Raw genomic sequence first — 13,208 nt, 5'->3', positions numbered from 1 at the left:
GGGCCCAGCCAGCAGCTTTGTCGAAAGGGGAGACAGCAGCAGAGCTCGGACTTCCCAGATGAGATGGAAATGACAGGGTAGATTTGGACTTAGGCTTCAAAAGTCAGAGCTAGGTGGGACTTGGGACTCTTTTTATGGATCTGGCCCCTGGTTACTAACTGGTGCTGCCTGTGAATTGTTCTTCCTGAAGCCTTTTGGGCTGCTGGCCTGATTTTGTAAAAAAGCAGCAGTTCAACTGCTGACGAGAGTACAGGGAGCTCACAATGCCCATAGGTCATTAATTCTTGAAGCTGAATTTACTGAAGAGATAATGGATGAAACCTGACTCTGCTAAGCATTCTGCTCCTTTCTGGCAATGTTCAGTAGTTAATTTAAATCTCACTTAGGAACTACTTGTGGCATTAAAAATCCTCCAGGCATACTCTGTTAAACTTTCTTTTTTAAATAGCCCTGTCCAGAATGCCATTAGGATGTCATATATCGCTTCTGAATTTCCTTTCTTCACTTTGATGATGGCACGGAAGTTGGTGGCAACAACTCAGCTGTATGCCAGTGAGTTGTTCCCTTCTGCAACATTCATTCACTGATGCCAAAAGTTAGCTTTTATGGTCTGTCCCTATGAAAGCTGTGTGGGTTCCCTTGACCCAGCACCATCACAGAATGAATTAGGTTGCAGACCCTTCTTCGGGTAAGTGAAAGTAACTTTTCCCTTCAAAATCCTGATGTTATAACATTTCTCTCACTTTTTCCTATTCTTCAGAACGTATCATGGCTAGAGGAGAAGGAGAAGGAGGTCGTCAGTGCCCTGCGCTACTTTAAGACGATTGTGGACAAAATGGCAATTGATAAGAAAGTATTAGAGATGCTGCCAGGCTCAGCAAGTAAAGTGCTGGAAGCCATCCTGCCCCTGGTGCAAACTGACCCACGCATCCAGCAAAGGTAGCTTTCCTTCTTGGGTTTTGGAGCTATGGCAGACCAGCAGGCTCCTCAGCTTTCTTTTTTTGTGTATTATGTGACATGTGAGTTGGAAAGCAGCATAGTAACAAATAGCTTGACTGCCATTTTTATTAAGTGGCGGATAATTTTCAAGCACAACTTAAAAACAAACTCCGTGCTGTGAAGAAGTCCATGCTATGGAAAGATAAAACAACTTAGAAAGGTTTTAGAGAGGAGGAAGGAGTGATGCTTAGCATAAATGTAAACATTGGTAATTTACTGATTCTCTTCAGATTCTCTACTACTTTTGAAGTCCACAATGGGATCCTAAAAGCTAACAAATTCCAGTAGTTTCTGCCTGAAAAGGAACTTGTCTTCAGGGTAATGTCTGCATTCAATTCATCCATACTGATAAAAGTCAGCCTGCACTGTTAGTTTGTTGTTAGTGTTTTATTTTATTTTACTGGAGCAGATGCAGAACAGAAATAAACAAATATGTACTTCAGTAGATCAGCCAGTCCAAGTTCATTCCTGTGTGCTCTCCACAGACTGATGATAGGTTTGCTCTGATGCCTGCTGTATTACATTTAAACCAGTTAGACAACGAGTTTGAAGTCAGAAAAGATGTAGAAATTGGCCAAAGCAAAGCTTGACATCCATTGAGAGAATCTGTGGTGTCATCAAGCCACAGAGATCTGGCTGCCTGCTGATTATAGGTGATGGAGAAATTGATTTAAAAAAAAAAAAAAAAAAAAAAGCAAACAAATAGCATTGAACAACAAGAAATAAGCAAAACTACTACACATGTAAAATTAGGCAGAGAAATGCACATATATATTTTTATAATTGTTTTTGCTGAATCCTGCTGGTTTTTGCTTGGTTCCTGTTTTCCCAGTATCTCCCAAACTTTTGTTTTTGAGATGTTCAGTGCAATTGTGCTGCAAGAAAGGTTTATGGTACGGTCAAGACAGCTATAGGGTGCCAATATTTTATTAACAGAGATGTTTAGTGCTGTCTGGTCCCAATAGATAGGGCATGCATTTATCTGATAGCACAAAAGGAAGGAGACAATGGGTGAGTACCAGAGCTGTGACTGAGACAGGGGGGCTGCAATTGAGGTTGGGTTTGTGGAAGTACAAAGAGCCATAGCTGTTAGAATTGGAGCATTCATCAGGCTTCTGGATTCAGGCACAAAAGTTTCTTCCGTTGCTATCAGGTTTCCTGCAGTCATTAAATTCCTGACAGGCACCTGCTTTCACTTAGTGAAAGAGAGAACAAACTTTCCTGTTACATCAGGAGAACATGTAAAATGTCAGCAAATATTTTTAGGATAGAAAATGTCATCTTTGTAGTCGCTTGCTTTGATTTGTGTATCCGCTGGGTGATCTTTCCTTCCAAGAATATATTGGAAATAAATATCAGCTAAGTGGTCTTCAGCGGCAGCAGTATTTCAGACGGCTCTATTCTTCAAATTCCTTGTACCTTTTCCCTTAGAAGTGAGGTAATATAACCTTGACAGCTGGATATCCACATTTAGCCTGTAAGCAGAATTTCTGTAGTCAGTAGTCAGTGGAGTCTTCCTTACTTAGTGATGAATCTCTCATTCTGGACTGCAGCACAGATCCCTTGTGTATGTTCTGCCTTGTTTGGCTTTGCAGAGAAAAAGGGGATTTGTCATCCTCTAAAAGCCACGTCCTTTCATGACTACATATGCACTTTATTTATTTTGAGTAGTGGCAGGACACAAAGGGGTGCTTTTGATGGTAAATCCCCCTCAAGAAAAGAGAGCAAGACTTGTGTCAGTGTGGAAGAAAGCCCTACAATTACTGCTGGGCTCCTTTTTGCTTTAGGGGGAGGGTTTGCATCGAGGAAAAAAGTAATTAAATCTAGCAAAAATAGGCTTTCAATTACTGCCTCCTTAGAAGGAAGCAGACCGAAGATTAATCACAAAGAAATCAAAGCCAGAGAAAGAGATGGAGGAGGACCCTATTTAGGAAATATCTCCTACTAAGTTAATTTCATTTAAAATTAGAACAAATGGCAAGCACTGTGCTTATAAAACAAACAAACGAAGAAGCCCTTGCTGCTGTCTGTATCCCTCTGGCTGTAAGCTGACAGTAGTTGTATCCCCGGTTCTGCAAACAGCTCTCACCTAAATAAGCTCCCTCAAGTTTGTGGTTTGGTGCTCTTCTCACAGATAATGAAATGATTGGAGTTAAGCCAGTGTCACATGGGTGCCAGAGAGAAATGGGAAGATTCAGAACGCTCGTATCTGTGATGATGGCAAGATTGCACCTTCTCTTATCTCTTTATGGTTTTGATGCCGTTTGAAATTGATTTAATTTTGCAAAGAATTGCCATCAGCAGCACTGTTAACACACCTTGTTTAGTAATGAAGTGTTTTCAGAGCGGCCAGGAAAGTGCCTGTGAGCACTGGTGTTACAGTTAACTTTTATTTAGAGTTGTCGTCCTTCCAAATTTCATTTCTTTTCCTTCAGAACAATAGCTTGGGTTCTGGTTCTCATTAAAAGCAAAACAAAACAACACCCTTCCTCTTCCAAACCTGAAATTCATTCAGCTCAGCTTTTGTAAAGAAGCAGGTTTTAATTGCTTGTTTTCAGGCATTGTAAGCAGTGGGAAAATTATTTCTAAAGGAATGATGCAGTCAGCTTGCAGTTATGTAAAGCGTTTTCTGAGGGGAGTTAAGAAGGAAATCATAGATAGCACTGAAATAATATCAATTAGACATAAATGCAGGATATGGTAGTTACCTTTGAAGTTGAGGCATGGGATGGGGGTGTGGATTAAAAGGGAAAAAGCATTCTTCGTAGCACTGCTATGTTAGCTTGCAGCTCAGATTATTAGCTGGTTGTACTTTCATGCTGTTGTTCCATTTGGCTCTAAAGAACAGGAGAGCAACTGCAACAGAGCTGGAAGCCCAGGCTTTGTCACCTGCTGAACACAAATCATGAATGTCAGAATGAAAAGGAGAATCATAACAGTGGATAGTGTAAAATACTTTTAAGTGAAATGCACTTCAGATCGTGCTCTCTCTAGTAGCATTTGATAATATCTCTGTAACTGATTATTTTTTTTTCCTTTTTTCTTGACTATTTCCTTCCCTGCCATCCAGTTCTGCCATCTCATCCTGCTACAGCCGTGTGTACCAGAGCCTGGCCAACCTCATTCGCTGGTCTGATCAAGTGATGCTGGAAGGTGTGAATTCTGAAGACAAAGAGATGGTGACAACTGTTAAAGATGTCATAAAAGCTGTTCTGGATGGAGTTAAGGTATGTGAGGCAAGTTATAAAAAGCATACAAGTCTGTATTCTAGAAGAGACCTAGCTGAAAGTCAGAAGCTTTTGAGTGCTGGTAAGTCCTGCTCTTTCAGTAAGCTTACCTCTTAAATCAGCTGCTCTGGAAGTGAAACGGTCCTGCTTGGTACTGCTTAAAGACCAACATTAATGGTTTGGCTATTAGTGTGCACTTCTAAATGTTCAGCCTGGCATTTGGATGGATTGCCCGAAGCAGTAAATCTTAATTGAGTATTGTATTAAATTTTCAGCAGGTAATTCCCATTCTCTTTGTCTCCTATGCAGATTACAGGTCTGAGTTCGCATGTTTTTCTGTCTAGACAAAAATTAATGGAAACACTTCCTGTCAATTCCCATAGAGAATCAAAGATTCCAGCTTCATCTTTTAGCATGGATGTCCAAGTGTTTGTCAGTGATGCAGCACCACTTTCAGCAGTCAGGTTAGAGTGTGGGACAGCTGATGAGCTAAGCTCAGTTTTCTGAAGATTAATTTTTTTGTAACGAATGGGGAACATTGAATAGAAACCTTTGTGTCCTTTGTGAGACACACTTACACAATTCCCTCCCTGCACACCCAGGAAAAGCTGTTGGCTTTCCTTCTGTGTCCCAGTAAGTTTTTGGTACTTATTATTTGTGACCGTTTTCCAGACTTGTCTCTCTGCTGAAGGCCGCAGAGGCCGTGCATTCATCTTCCCAATACTGGAGTTAAAAGTTTCCTTGATTTGGACAGAGAGATCTGTCATATCTCCTAGGAATCCTATTTTGAATACTGTAGAGAAGGTTGAGCGTCTTTAACAAGGGCTGAACTGGCAGAGCAGCGTTTAGTTCAAGTACAGCAGGAAATTTGGATTTTCAAGAGCTGGAGCAAGATCTTCAACTGGATGAATGTGTCAGGAAACAGCATCTTTGACTGTACACAAAGTCCATTTAGTTTTTATTATCTGGAATCGAATGTGAAAATCCAGTGAGTCTCCCAAGCTTTGACTATCATGCTTTCAGGAATCTTGATATGTTATTTGCGTGCTCTGAATATCCCTGTAATGTTGCTCAAATACAGATACTAAACCCTAGTGTGACTTATCAATCCTTTAAAACAAATATCTTTGAAAGAAAACATTTCCATCACCTAAAGTGGACGGATTTTCTAGGATTATTTTGCACAGTGTGCCCTTTAACTTTAAGCTCCAGATTTGAGAAGTAAAGCGGGCATTAAGTTTGCACAGCAGGATGGAGAAGAGTTCAGCATTAAGTCTCAGCTTCTGTTGGTGCTGCAATTCAGCAGCCATTTGCAGCATATGAAAATCTGCACTCTTGACAGCTGAGCAGATGTAGCCTGATAAACAGTGTGAGAGTTCACCCTGTTATCACCTAATGAATCTGCAGTCCCGTGTTACCACTAGCTCCAGGTTACAGTTGCGTGAAATTTGGGACACCCACTGTCCTTTCACTTCAAGCAAGGTTTAAGCACCTGATAGCAGTTGCTTCCCAACCAAAGCAGTGTGCATGGGTGGATGGATGGATAAATGGATGGAAGGTCATGGATGTCTGCTGAGCCAGCCTAGGCTGGAAGCAGTGCTGGCATAGCCGTGCAGTGCTAAGCCTGAGCTGTTAACCTCATTGAGCTGTATCAGTCTCCTCCTGCTGCTAGACTGCAAGTTATTTTGGCCTTCCAGTTGCAGCTGGCTTATGTCTGGTCAGCTTGGAACACAGTGAGAGCAGATGTGAGGCAGTCTGGGTAGAAGTGAACGTCTGCCCACCAAGACTCAGTGTTTGAAAGTGCTTTGTGCTCATCTCCTACTGCATAGCAAGGAAGGTTTATTTTAGAAGGGCCAAGCGAGCCTTCAGGTCTGGAAGCAGAACTGAGAAGCTGGACACTTCTCTGCTGTGGAGAGCCTTTTTTGTTTTTCTGGCAGATCACTCAAGATCCACTTCCACATTTCGGTGTTTACTTCCCCCTTTATTTTCAGAATTGAGCACAGATGACTTGCTTGTTCTCTTGTGCTCTTTGCTGTTTTGATGACAAGTTTTAGTGCCTTGCAAGCTATATATAAAGGGGGAAAAAATCCTTGTTTTGATTACATAACTTCTTAAAAATCCATCTCATCTTGGAATTTCCAGTTTGCTGAAGTAGTATAAGTTTGTGGAGAGGCTTTAATTATCTCTAATTACTGCTGCAGGAATCTCTTTACTTGCTGATAAGGAACAGCATAATGTGCATCTGGCTCAGTTGCATGCTGATTACCTCTGTGTGTACATTGAAGATCTTGGCTTGATTTTCAAACACTAGTTCTCATTCTGGGGTTACTGGAGAGGAAAAAAAGCCAGGATTGAGGGAATCGAGTGCTTTTGTGCTTTTGCTGATCGAGGTACTTCTCAGCAGATGCCAGGTTTCTTGTCTGTCTGTCCCAGATAGGAACATCTTCATGGTGTTAGCCCAGATGGCCATCTGTATGTGCTGTGCTTGTGCACTCTTATTCTTCCCCATCAGTGGGCTTTTCAAGACAGTTTCTTTAAAGGTGAGCATTTTGTTGTGCGTTTGATGGACTCTCTGCAAATTATTTTTGTGCCCAAAGTCATACCAAGAATGTAAGTAATATATAGTGATCTAATGGCCAAGTCAGAATCAGTTGTGATGTGCACTTGGACATGTTGAAATGGATTGCGGTTTCCATCCTTTACACATCCAGGGTGCTACTTTATTCTCTTTGTGATTATTGTGTTGGAAGAGGAGATGACCGTTTCTGACCTCAGACATGAAGATGATACTGGAATGATGACACTGTGTTACAAGCTGCTAATAAATAAAATTGATCCCATATAATTTCCTTTGCATAACACGCTGGGAAGCCAATAGTGTCAGCAAGCACTGCCAGTTATGCAGCCTAACTGTGAGAGCGCACGTGTTTGTGTCTGTGAGCAGCAGGTCTGTTTGTTGGCCTCAGTCACCCATGAAAAGTTCTCTCCATCTTTCTGGAATGAGTGCTTGTTGCTTTGGCTGCTGGCAGACTTGGAGTTGAGGATTATCATGCACTTATCTCTTTATCTACCGCCTTATCTGCCTGCAGCAGATATGCTGTAATAGTTCCCTGAATGATGAAGACTTTCTTTGCTAACAAGTTAAAAGATGGCTCCGGGGGGAGCAGGCCTTTTAATAAAGGTGTTCACTATTTAATTTCTTGTTGGATGTCTTTCAGAAACCAGCCTTTGAAACAAATACGTGACACGCACTTGTTCGTGAACTGTAAAGCAGTGATATAACTCTTTTACTGGCCAAGTGAAATACTTCATCCAAAAAGCATTTATTTACTTGTATTTATATATGTAAAGTCAACTTGATATTATCTAGGGCATTATGGGGACTGGAACATCTTTGTGATGAAAGAGGAAGCACAGCAAAAACAAATGTATGTGGGTTTGTGCAGAATCCCCATAGGGCTGCAGTTTGTGAACTTAGATATGGCTGAACTGCTGCTGGGTGCATGCTGCTCCCTTACCACCTCATTTGTGTGGCTCTCCACTGAGCTTACAGCCAGCTCAGTTCACTGCCCATGTCAGCATTAACTCCTGAGTGGGTCCCCAAAAGTTTATTGCAGTGGAATCCTGTTCTGTTGTAGCATGTTTGAGTGCAACATTATGCATGTAATGATTCTTTTCTTTTTCCTTCTTTCCCCTCCATCCACCAGGAGCTGGTCAAACTCACGATTGAAAAGCAGGAGCACCCCTCTCCCACAAGCCCTGTTAAACCCAGCTTACCAGCATGTAAATCTGATAGGTGGGTCTCTTACAAACATTCTTGTGCGTGCCAATCCAGTATAGTAGCTTGATGTGAGGTAATTTCTGGTTACTGACTGATAGTTGGATTAAAGTACTGAGTTGTTTTCCACAGCGGGCAGTGTTGTGTTCTTCGTGTAGCCTTATGCATTACAGTGGCATTACTTCAAGAGAACTGTATGCAGTGATAGAGAAGATACCAAAATCTGGCAGTGAAACATCACTTGGCTGTGACATGTCCACATATTATTCTGTGTATGCTTCTAATTTTACTTGCAGATGTGAATTCTTCCTTCTGCTGTAGGTTTCTCTTATCGCATATGATGTAAAATATATATTAATCTGTCAGTGTGCTGCATTCTGACTGCATTTTGTGATCTGCAGTCTGTCTTTTGCTTGTTACAGCCCATCAGAACTTCCCCTTACAGACCGAGAAATGGAGATCCTGAGCAAAACAACTAATATGACTCAATCAAATGAGCTACTGACGGACTCCATGGACGAAGAGGTTGCACCTCCTAAACCCCCTCTGCCTTGCATTCGTGTGGCAGAAAACAGGTAATGCTGGCCAGCCAGCTGGCAGAAGAGTGGCAGTGGCCCTTAGCATCTGTTGGTTACACGTTCTTGTCAAAATGGGTACACGAGGTCACAGGGTTAGTGATGCTTCTGAATTTCCAGTCCTCCTGAGTAATTCTTCCCAGCTCTTGGAATCTGTTTATGGCTTCATGTTCTTTCTGTCTTGTTCTGAGCACTACCCTTCATTGTCTGTGTTTTCCTTTCCTGTTGTTTTTTTTTCCCCATGAGGATGGTACAGTGCCTGAGACTTTCCTATGAGAGGCACTGCATAAATGCATTAAAGCTTTTATTTAAGACTACATAAATACACACCATATTCTGTACAACTCTGCACAGCAGTATCCTGTGCTGTTTTAGTTGCTGTTGCTGTTTCCAAAGGAAAATGCTTTGTTAACCTCAGTTGGCAATTGTCAACCTGTTCTGCACATCCAGGTGGCTCTAAATTGGTTGTCAAACTAAGAGTGAAAGGAGCTTCTACTGTGTGAAAAAACTCTTTTATTTAGTTGTACTTACCCAGCTCTGTGAGTAACCACATGAAAGTTTCTATGTTCTATTTTGGAAGGAAGAGAAAACCTCCAGTTTGCAGCTTCTTGGTGTGTGTATGGTGTTTTTCTCCTTTAGTACTGGTGTTAATAGATGGTGTGAAAATGCTTATCATGAGCTCATTTGGAAATGCAGCATCAGGGGACTGTGGCTGGCAGAAAAACACCTCATTTCTGGGTATTTTATGAATTCTCATGGGTTATATATGTATAAAAAAATCCTGTTACGTTCCAGGAGCAGAATATGTGCGCTCTTGGGAGCTTCACAAACTTGATGATTGCTAGAATTGTTAGTAGAAGCAAAACTTGAATACACAGTGGTTAAAATCTCAGTGGTTACTACCAATGGGTGTATGATAATGTATCTGCAACTGATGAATGCCACAGCTTGGGCCCATGCAGCATGTATGCGTGGTGACTCTGACAGTCTACTTGCTCCAAGGAAAAGGGCACAGAGGATTTTCCTGTCCTGTAGGTTGCTTCAGCTTTGAAACCCCTCTCAAAGCTAAAAGAGTTTGAAGAGGAGGAATGAGAAATTTCTGTGAACGGAAACCTTGTTCGGGTCAACCAAAACATTTAATTTGGACTGCCACTGCTTTTATGTGAGAATAATTGCTGTGCTAATTAGCTTCATTAAAAATAATTTTTAACACAGCAATTATTTTTGTTTCTGAAATACTGAGTCTTCTCCAAGCTTAAAAAAATACATCACTGAACAGGACCTTTCCTGTGAGAGTGCTGTTAGCTCGGGGTTTGTTAGGATATACTCTTTGTTGAGTAGCTCTGGGTCAGCTTTGGATGTGAGCTTTTTGATCCTAGCAAGGCAGAGGCTATCTGAAAAACAAGCTCCTGAAGCCTCTGAAAGTCTTTCTGGTGGTGATGGAAGCATCAACACCTGTTGTGTCTTGCAGTCCTCCTCCAGCCTTGCCCCCTAAAAAACGACAGTCGGCGCCTTCCCCAACCAGAGTGGCAGTTGTGGCCCCCATGAGTCGAGCCACCAGTGGATCCAGTTTGCCTGTTGGAATCAACAGACAGGTAATGGCATAACCCCTTTGTGAAATCCAAAGGAAACGTCCTGCAGAAAAGCTCTGTGACCTGTGCAGTGCAGTTCCTGCTTGTCCCAGGCAGCCAATGGAACAATGCTGGGATGGAATTCTAGCAGCAGGAACATCAATGTAGTGAATGATGTGAATAGTTGGGGTTTTTTTTTCTTCATTTTGTTGTTGGATTTGAGTAATGAATGAACTGCTACCAAACTCTGATGCCTGGAGGTTTTACAGAATGTGAAAAGCTGAGGGGCTGAGTGTCTCAGCGTTGCATACAGCAGGGAGTACAGTGGTTTGCTGTATTTACAAGATCCTACCAAGGTTTACTTGCAGGCCAGGGGTCATGCAGCAGGTTGACATTAGAAGCCTATATTTTTGCATTTCCAGTTTAACATGTCAATTAACTTAAGCAATAGTCTAAGCATCTGCTCTGACTGCTGCTGGTGCTTTGGGGAAATTTGTAAATTTTCTGGTAGAACTACAGAAAACTTGTGACAGCATGTATTAGTCACGCTCTATCACTTGTGCTAATGCAGAGTTTACAAGACTGTAAATAGTTCGTTTTGCTTTACACCTTCAGGAACTTACTGACTCAGCAGTGAGAACTTGAATTGTGCACCAAAATCAAATCTTGCTCTCAGTCCCCAGAGCTCTGACTTAGGAAGCCTCTGCTGTCAGTTGGCTGACCCAGATAAAGCTGTGGTGGTTTTGCAGTTACTGGTGCAATCTCATTTAGATTGATTTGCAGGGATGGGAATACCTGTGAGGTTCACTTGCAGCTTGATGAGCTTGAGGTAATTTCTGAAATTGAAACGTAGCCAATGGGCGCCAAAAGCTGACGTCAGCTGTATCCCATTATCACCTGTTTACCCTTTGCATGCACAAAGCTAACCAAATATTTAATAAAGCCCCAATTATTTAACGAGAATTTTTGCCTTCTAGTTACCCAGTACAAATGTCAACAGCTGGTGACATCCACTGTGGATCACAGCATGCCCTGGCCTCCAGCAGGTGCATGCAGGGCTCCTTTTGGGGGCTGCTCTGCTCTGTGCCCTTTACCCAGTGGGAATCTTTCTGGCTTCCTTGTGGGCTTGTCAACTAGGGCGGGCTAGCAGCACTCATCTGCTCCCTTCCTAGTTTTCTTACAGTAGCTGCAAGGTGTGTTCCTTCAGCTGTATCTTATTACTGGCAAGCTGCCGAGAATGATGGTAATTTGTTGTTTTGGTTGTTTGGGTTGGTTTTTTTTTTTGCTTCAGGATTTTGATGTTGACTGCTATGCCCAGAGAAGGTTGTCAGGTGGCAGCCACTCCTACGGGGGAGAATCTCCTCGCCTCTCACCATGCAGCAGCATTGGCAAACTCAGCAAGTCCGATGAGCAGCTCTCTTCTCTGGACCGTGACAGTGGTCAGTGCTCCCGCAACACAAGCTGTGAAACATTAGGTGAGCTGGGCCAGGCCAGGACTGCTGCAGGAGCCCTCATCACCCTCATTTGGGAGCTGTCATAGCTGTGGTGTAGAAGTAAATGGATTGTGCTTGCAACTGTCGTCTTGTAGTTACTGAAGGCAGTTCGATGCGAAATGATATCCTGTCAGATAGGAAAAAGCCCAGGGGAATATGTTTCCCTAGCTAGAGATGATTGTGTTCAAACTCAATTCAGCTCTCGAATGGAATGTTTTGTTGGTTTCAGGCTTTTCTGCAGACATCAGTAGGAAACAGCAGGACTGTTAGGCTTAGGTGATGCTTCCAGGTACTAGAAAATAAAAATCTAAATGTGAAATGTTGCAGTTAAATACCCATTGAATTTTTATTTGTTTGCTAGTATAAAGGTATGAGTTTTAAGCATGGATTTTACAGAAAGCAGAGCAAGATAGTCCCTGCTGCAAGGAAGTGCCACTCTGATTACATGAACTGATTAGTTAACTGGGAGAATGAGATAGGCAGAACTGAGAAGGGCTGAACAGTAAAAGAGAGAAACTAATGGCTGACTCTTCTTTTCTCTCTTTTTAACCAGATCAATCAGATCACTATGACCCAGACTATGAATTCTTGCAGCAGGACCTCTCGAATGCTGATCAGATACCTCAACAGGTGCCAGGTATCCTCAGCCCCTTGCCAGAGTCCCTGGGTGAGTCTGGCTCCCCTTTCCATGGACACGCTTTCCAGCTCCCACAGGGCAGCTCTTCTCCACTGGAATTCTGCAGCCTCTCAGGAGCTGTGCAGCCAACAGAGACCCCTCCAGCTTTACCAGAAAAGAAGAGGAGAAGCGCAGCCTCTCAGACTTCAGACTCAGGCTGCAGGGTCTCATATGAGAGACATCCTTCCCAATATGATAACATCTCAGAGGATGATATGCAGAACGCAGGGTCTCTCTCATCAGTACCCTGCACGCCATTTGCTCCTATTTTGCCCTTCCAACAAGGAAACTCTTCAGCACCAGTTGAGTTCATTGCTGATTTTGCTGCTCCAGATTCTAACAGTGACCCAGAGAAGCCACCACCTCTGCCGGAAAAGAAAAACAAACACAGTAAGCAAGATCTTATGTTTGGGGTTTGCTTTTAGCTTTCTCTTTTCTTCCATTTGCCATGCTTCTGATGACCACTAAGTTATGGTGACCCCAAGGTAATGCCTTTGAGCTAAGTATTGAAATTGCTCATGGTCGATATCAGGCGTGAAAGGGAAGTGCCAGTCCTTTGGTGGACAGGGAGCCTGGAATGGTGCAGGCCCTGGGGAGGTGGCAGCATTCAGCATCTAAATTACTGTAGTGAGAACATTTTATTTTTGTTTGCACAAGTGTGAAGCTTTGAGCCACTCTTCCAAGTTTTACTGGATCGTTTTCCCTTTTTGTGTCCATTCTATCTCCCCCATGTTTATGAATGTTTGCCTAGAAGAAGAAAATGGGGTACTCTCCAAGAGCTCAGATAAAAGGCTACTTTTCTGTCCAAAACTGAGGGTTGCCAGTGCAGTTATTTGACAATAGGAACATAGTCCCTTGCGTAGCTGTGCAGGGCAGCACTATTAACCTT

At 42.6% G+C, this 13,208-nt stretch overlaps 1 protein-coding gene across 8 annotated transcripts in view; it reads left to right on the top strand.

Annotated features, from left to right (window-relative positions):
• RAPGEF1 (Rap guanine nucleotide exchange factor 1) overlaps positions 1–13,208 on the top strand; it is a 76,666-nt gene that overhangs the window by 30,844 nt on the left and 32,614 nt on the right. For 7 of the 8 annotated variants that reach the window (XM_048965626.1, XM_048965629.1, XM_048965625.1 and 4 more), the window contains 7 exons: positions 761–939; positions 4,070–4,226; positions 7,934–8,022; positions 8,427–8,579; positions 10,051–10,174; positions 11,442–11,625; positions 12,197–12,709. In XM_048965626.1, coding sequence (XP_048821583.1) covers positions 761–939; positions 4,070–4,226; positions 7,934–8,022; positions 8,427–8,579; positions 10,051–10,174; positions 11,442–11,625; positions 12,197–12,709 — 1,399 coding nt within the window. The remainder of the gene's footprint in view (positions 1–760; positions 940–4,069; positions 4,227–7,933; positions 8,023–8,426; positions 8,580–10,050; positions 10,175–11,441; positions 11,626–12,196; positions 12,710–13,208) is intronic. The other variant, XM_048965628.1, reaches the window with a different exon arrangement.

The sequence above is a fragment of the Lagopus muta genome, chromosome 19, assembly GCF_023343835.1.
Source record: "Lagopus muta isolate bLagMut1 chromosome 19, bLagMut1 primary, whole genome shotgun sequence".
Classification (NCBI taxonomy): domain Eukaryota; kingdom Metazoa; phylum Chordata; class Aves; order Galliformes; family Phasianidae; genus Lagopus; species Lagopus muta.
The sequence above is the reverse complement of the archived record's forward strand: the minus strand, read 5'-3'. Positions and strand labels throughout refer to the sequence as shown.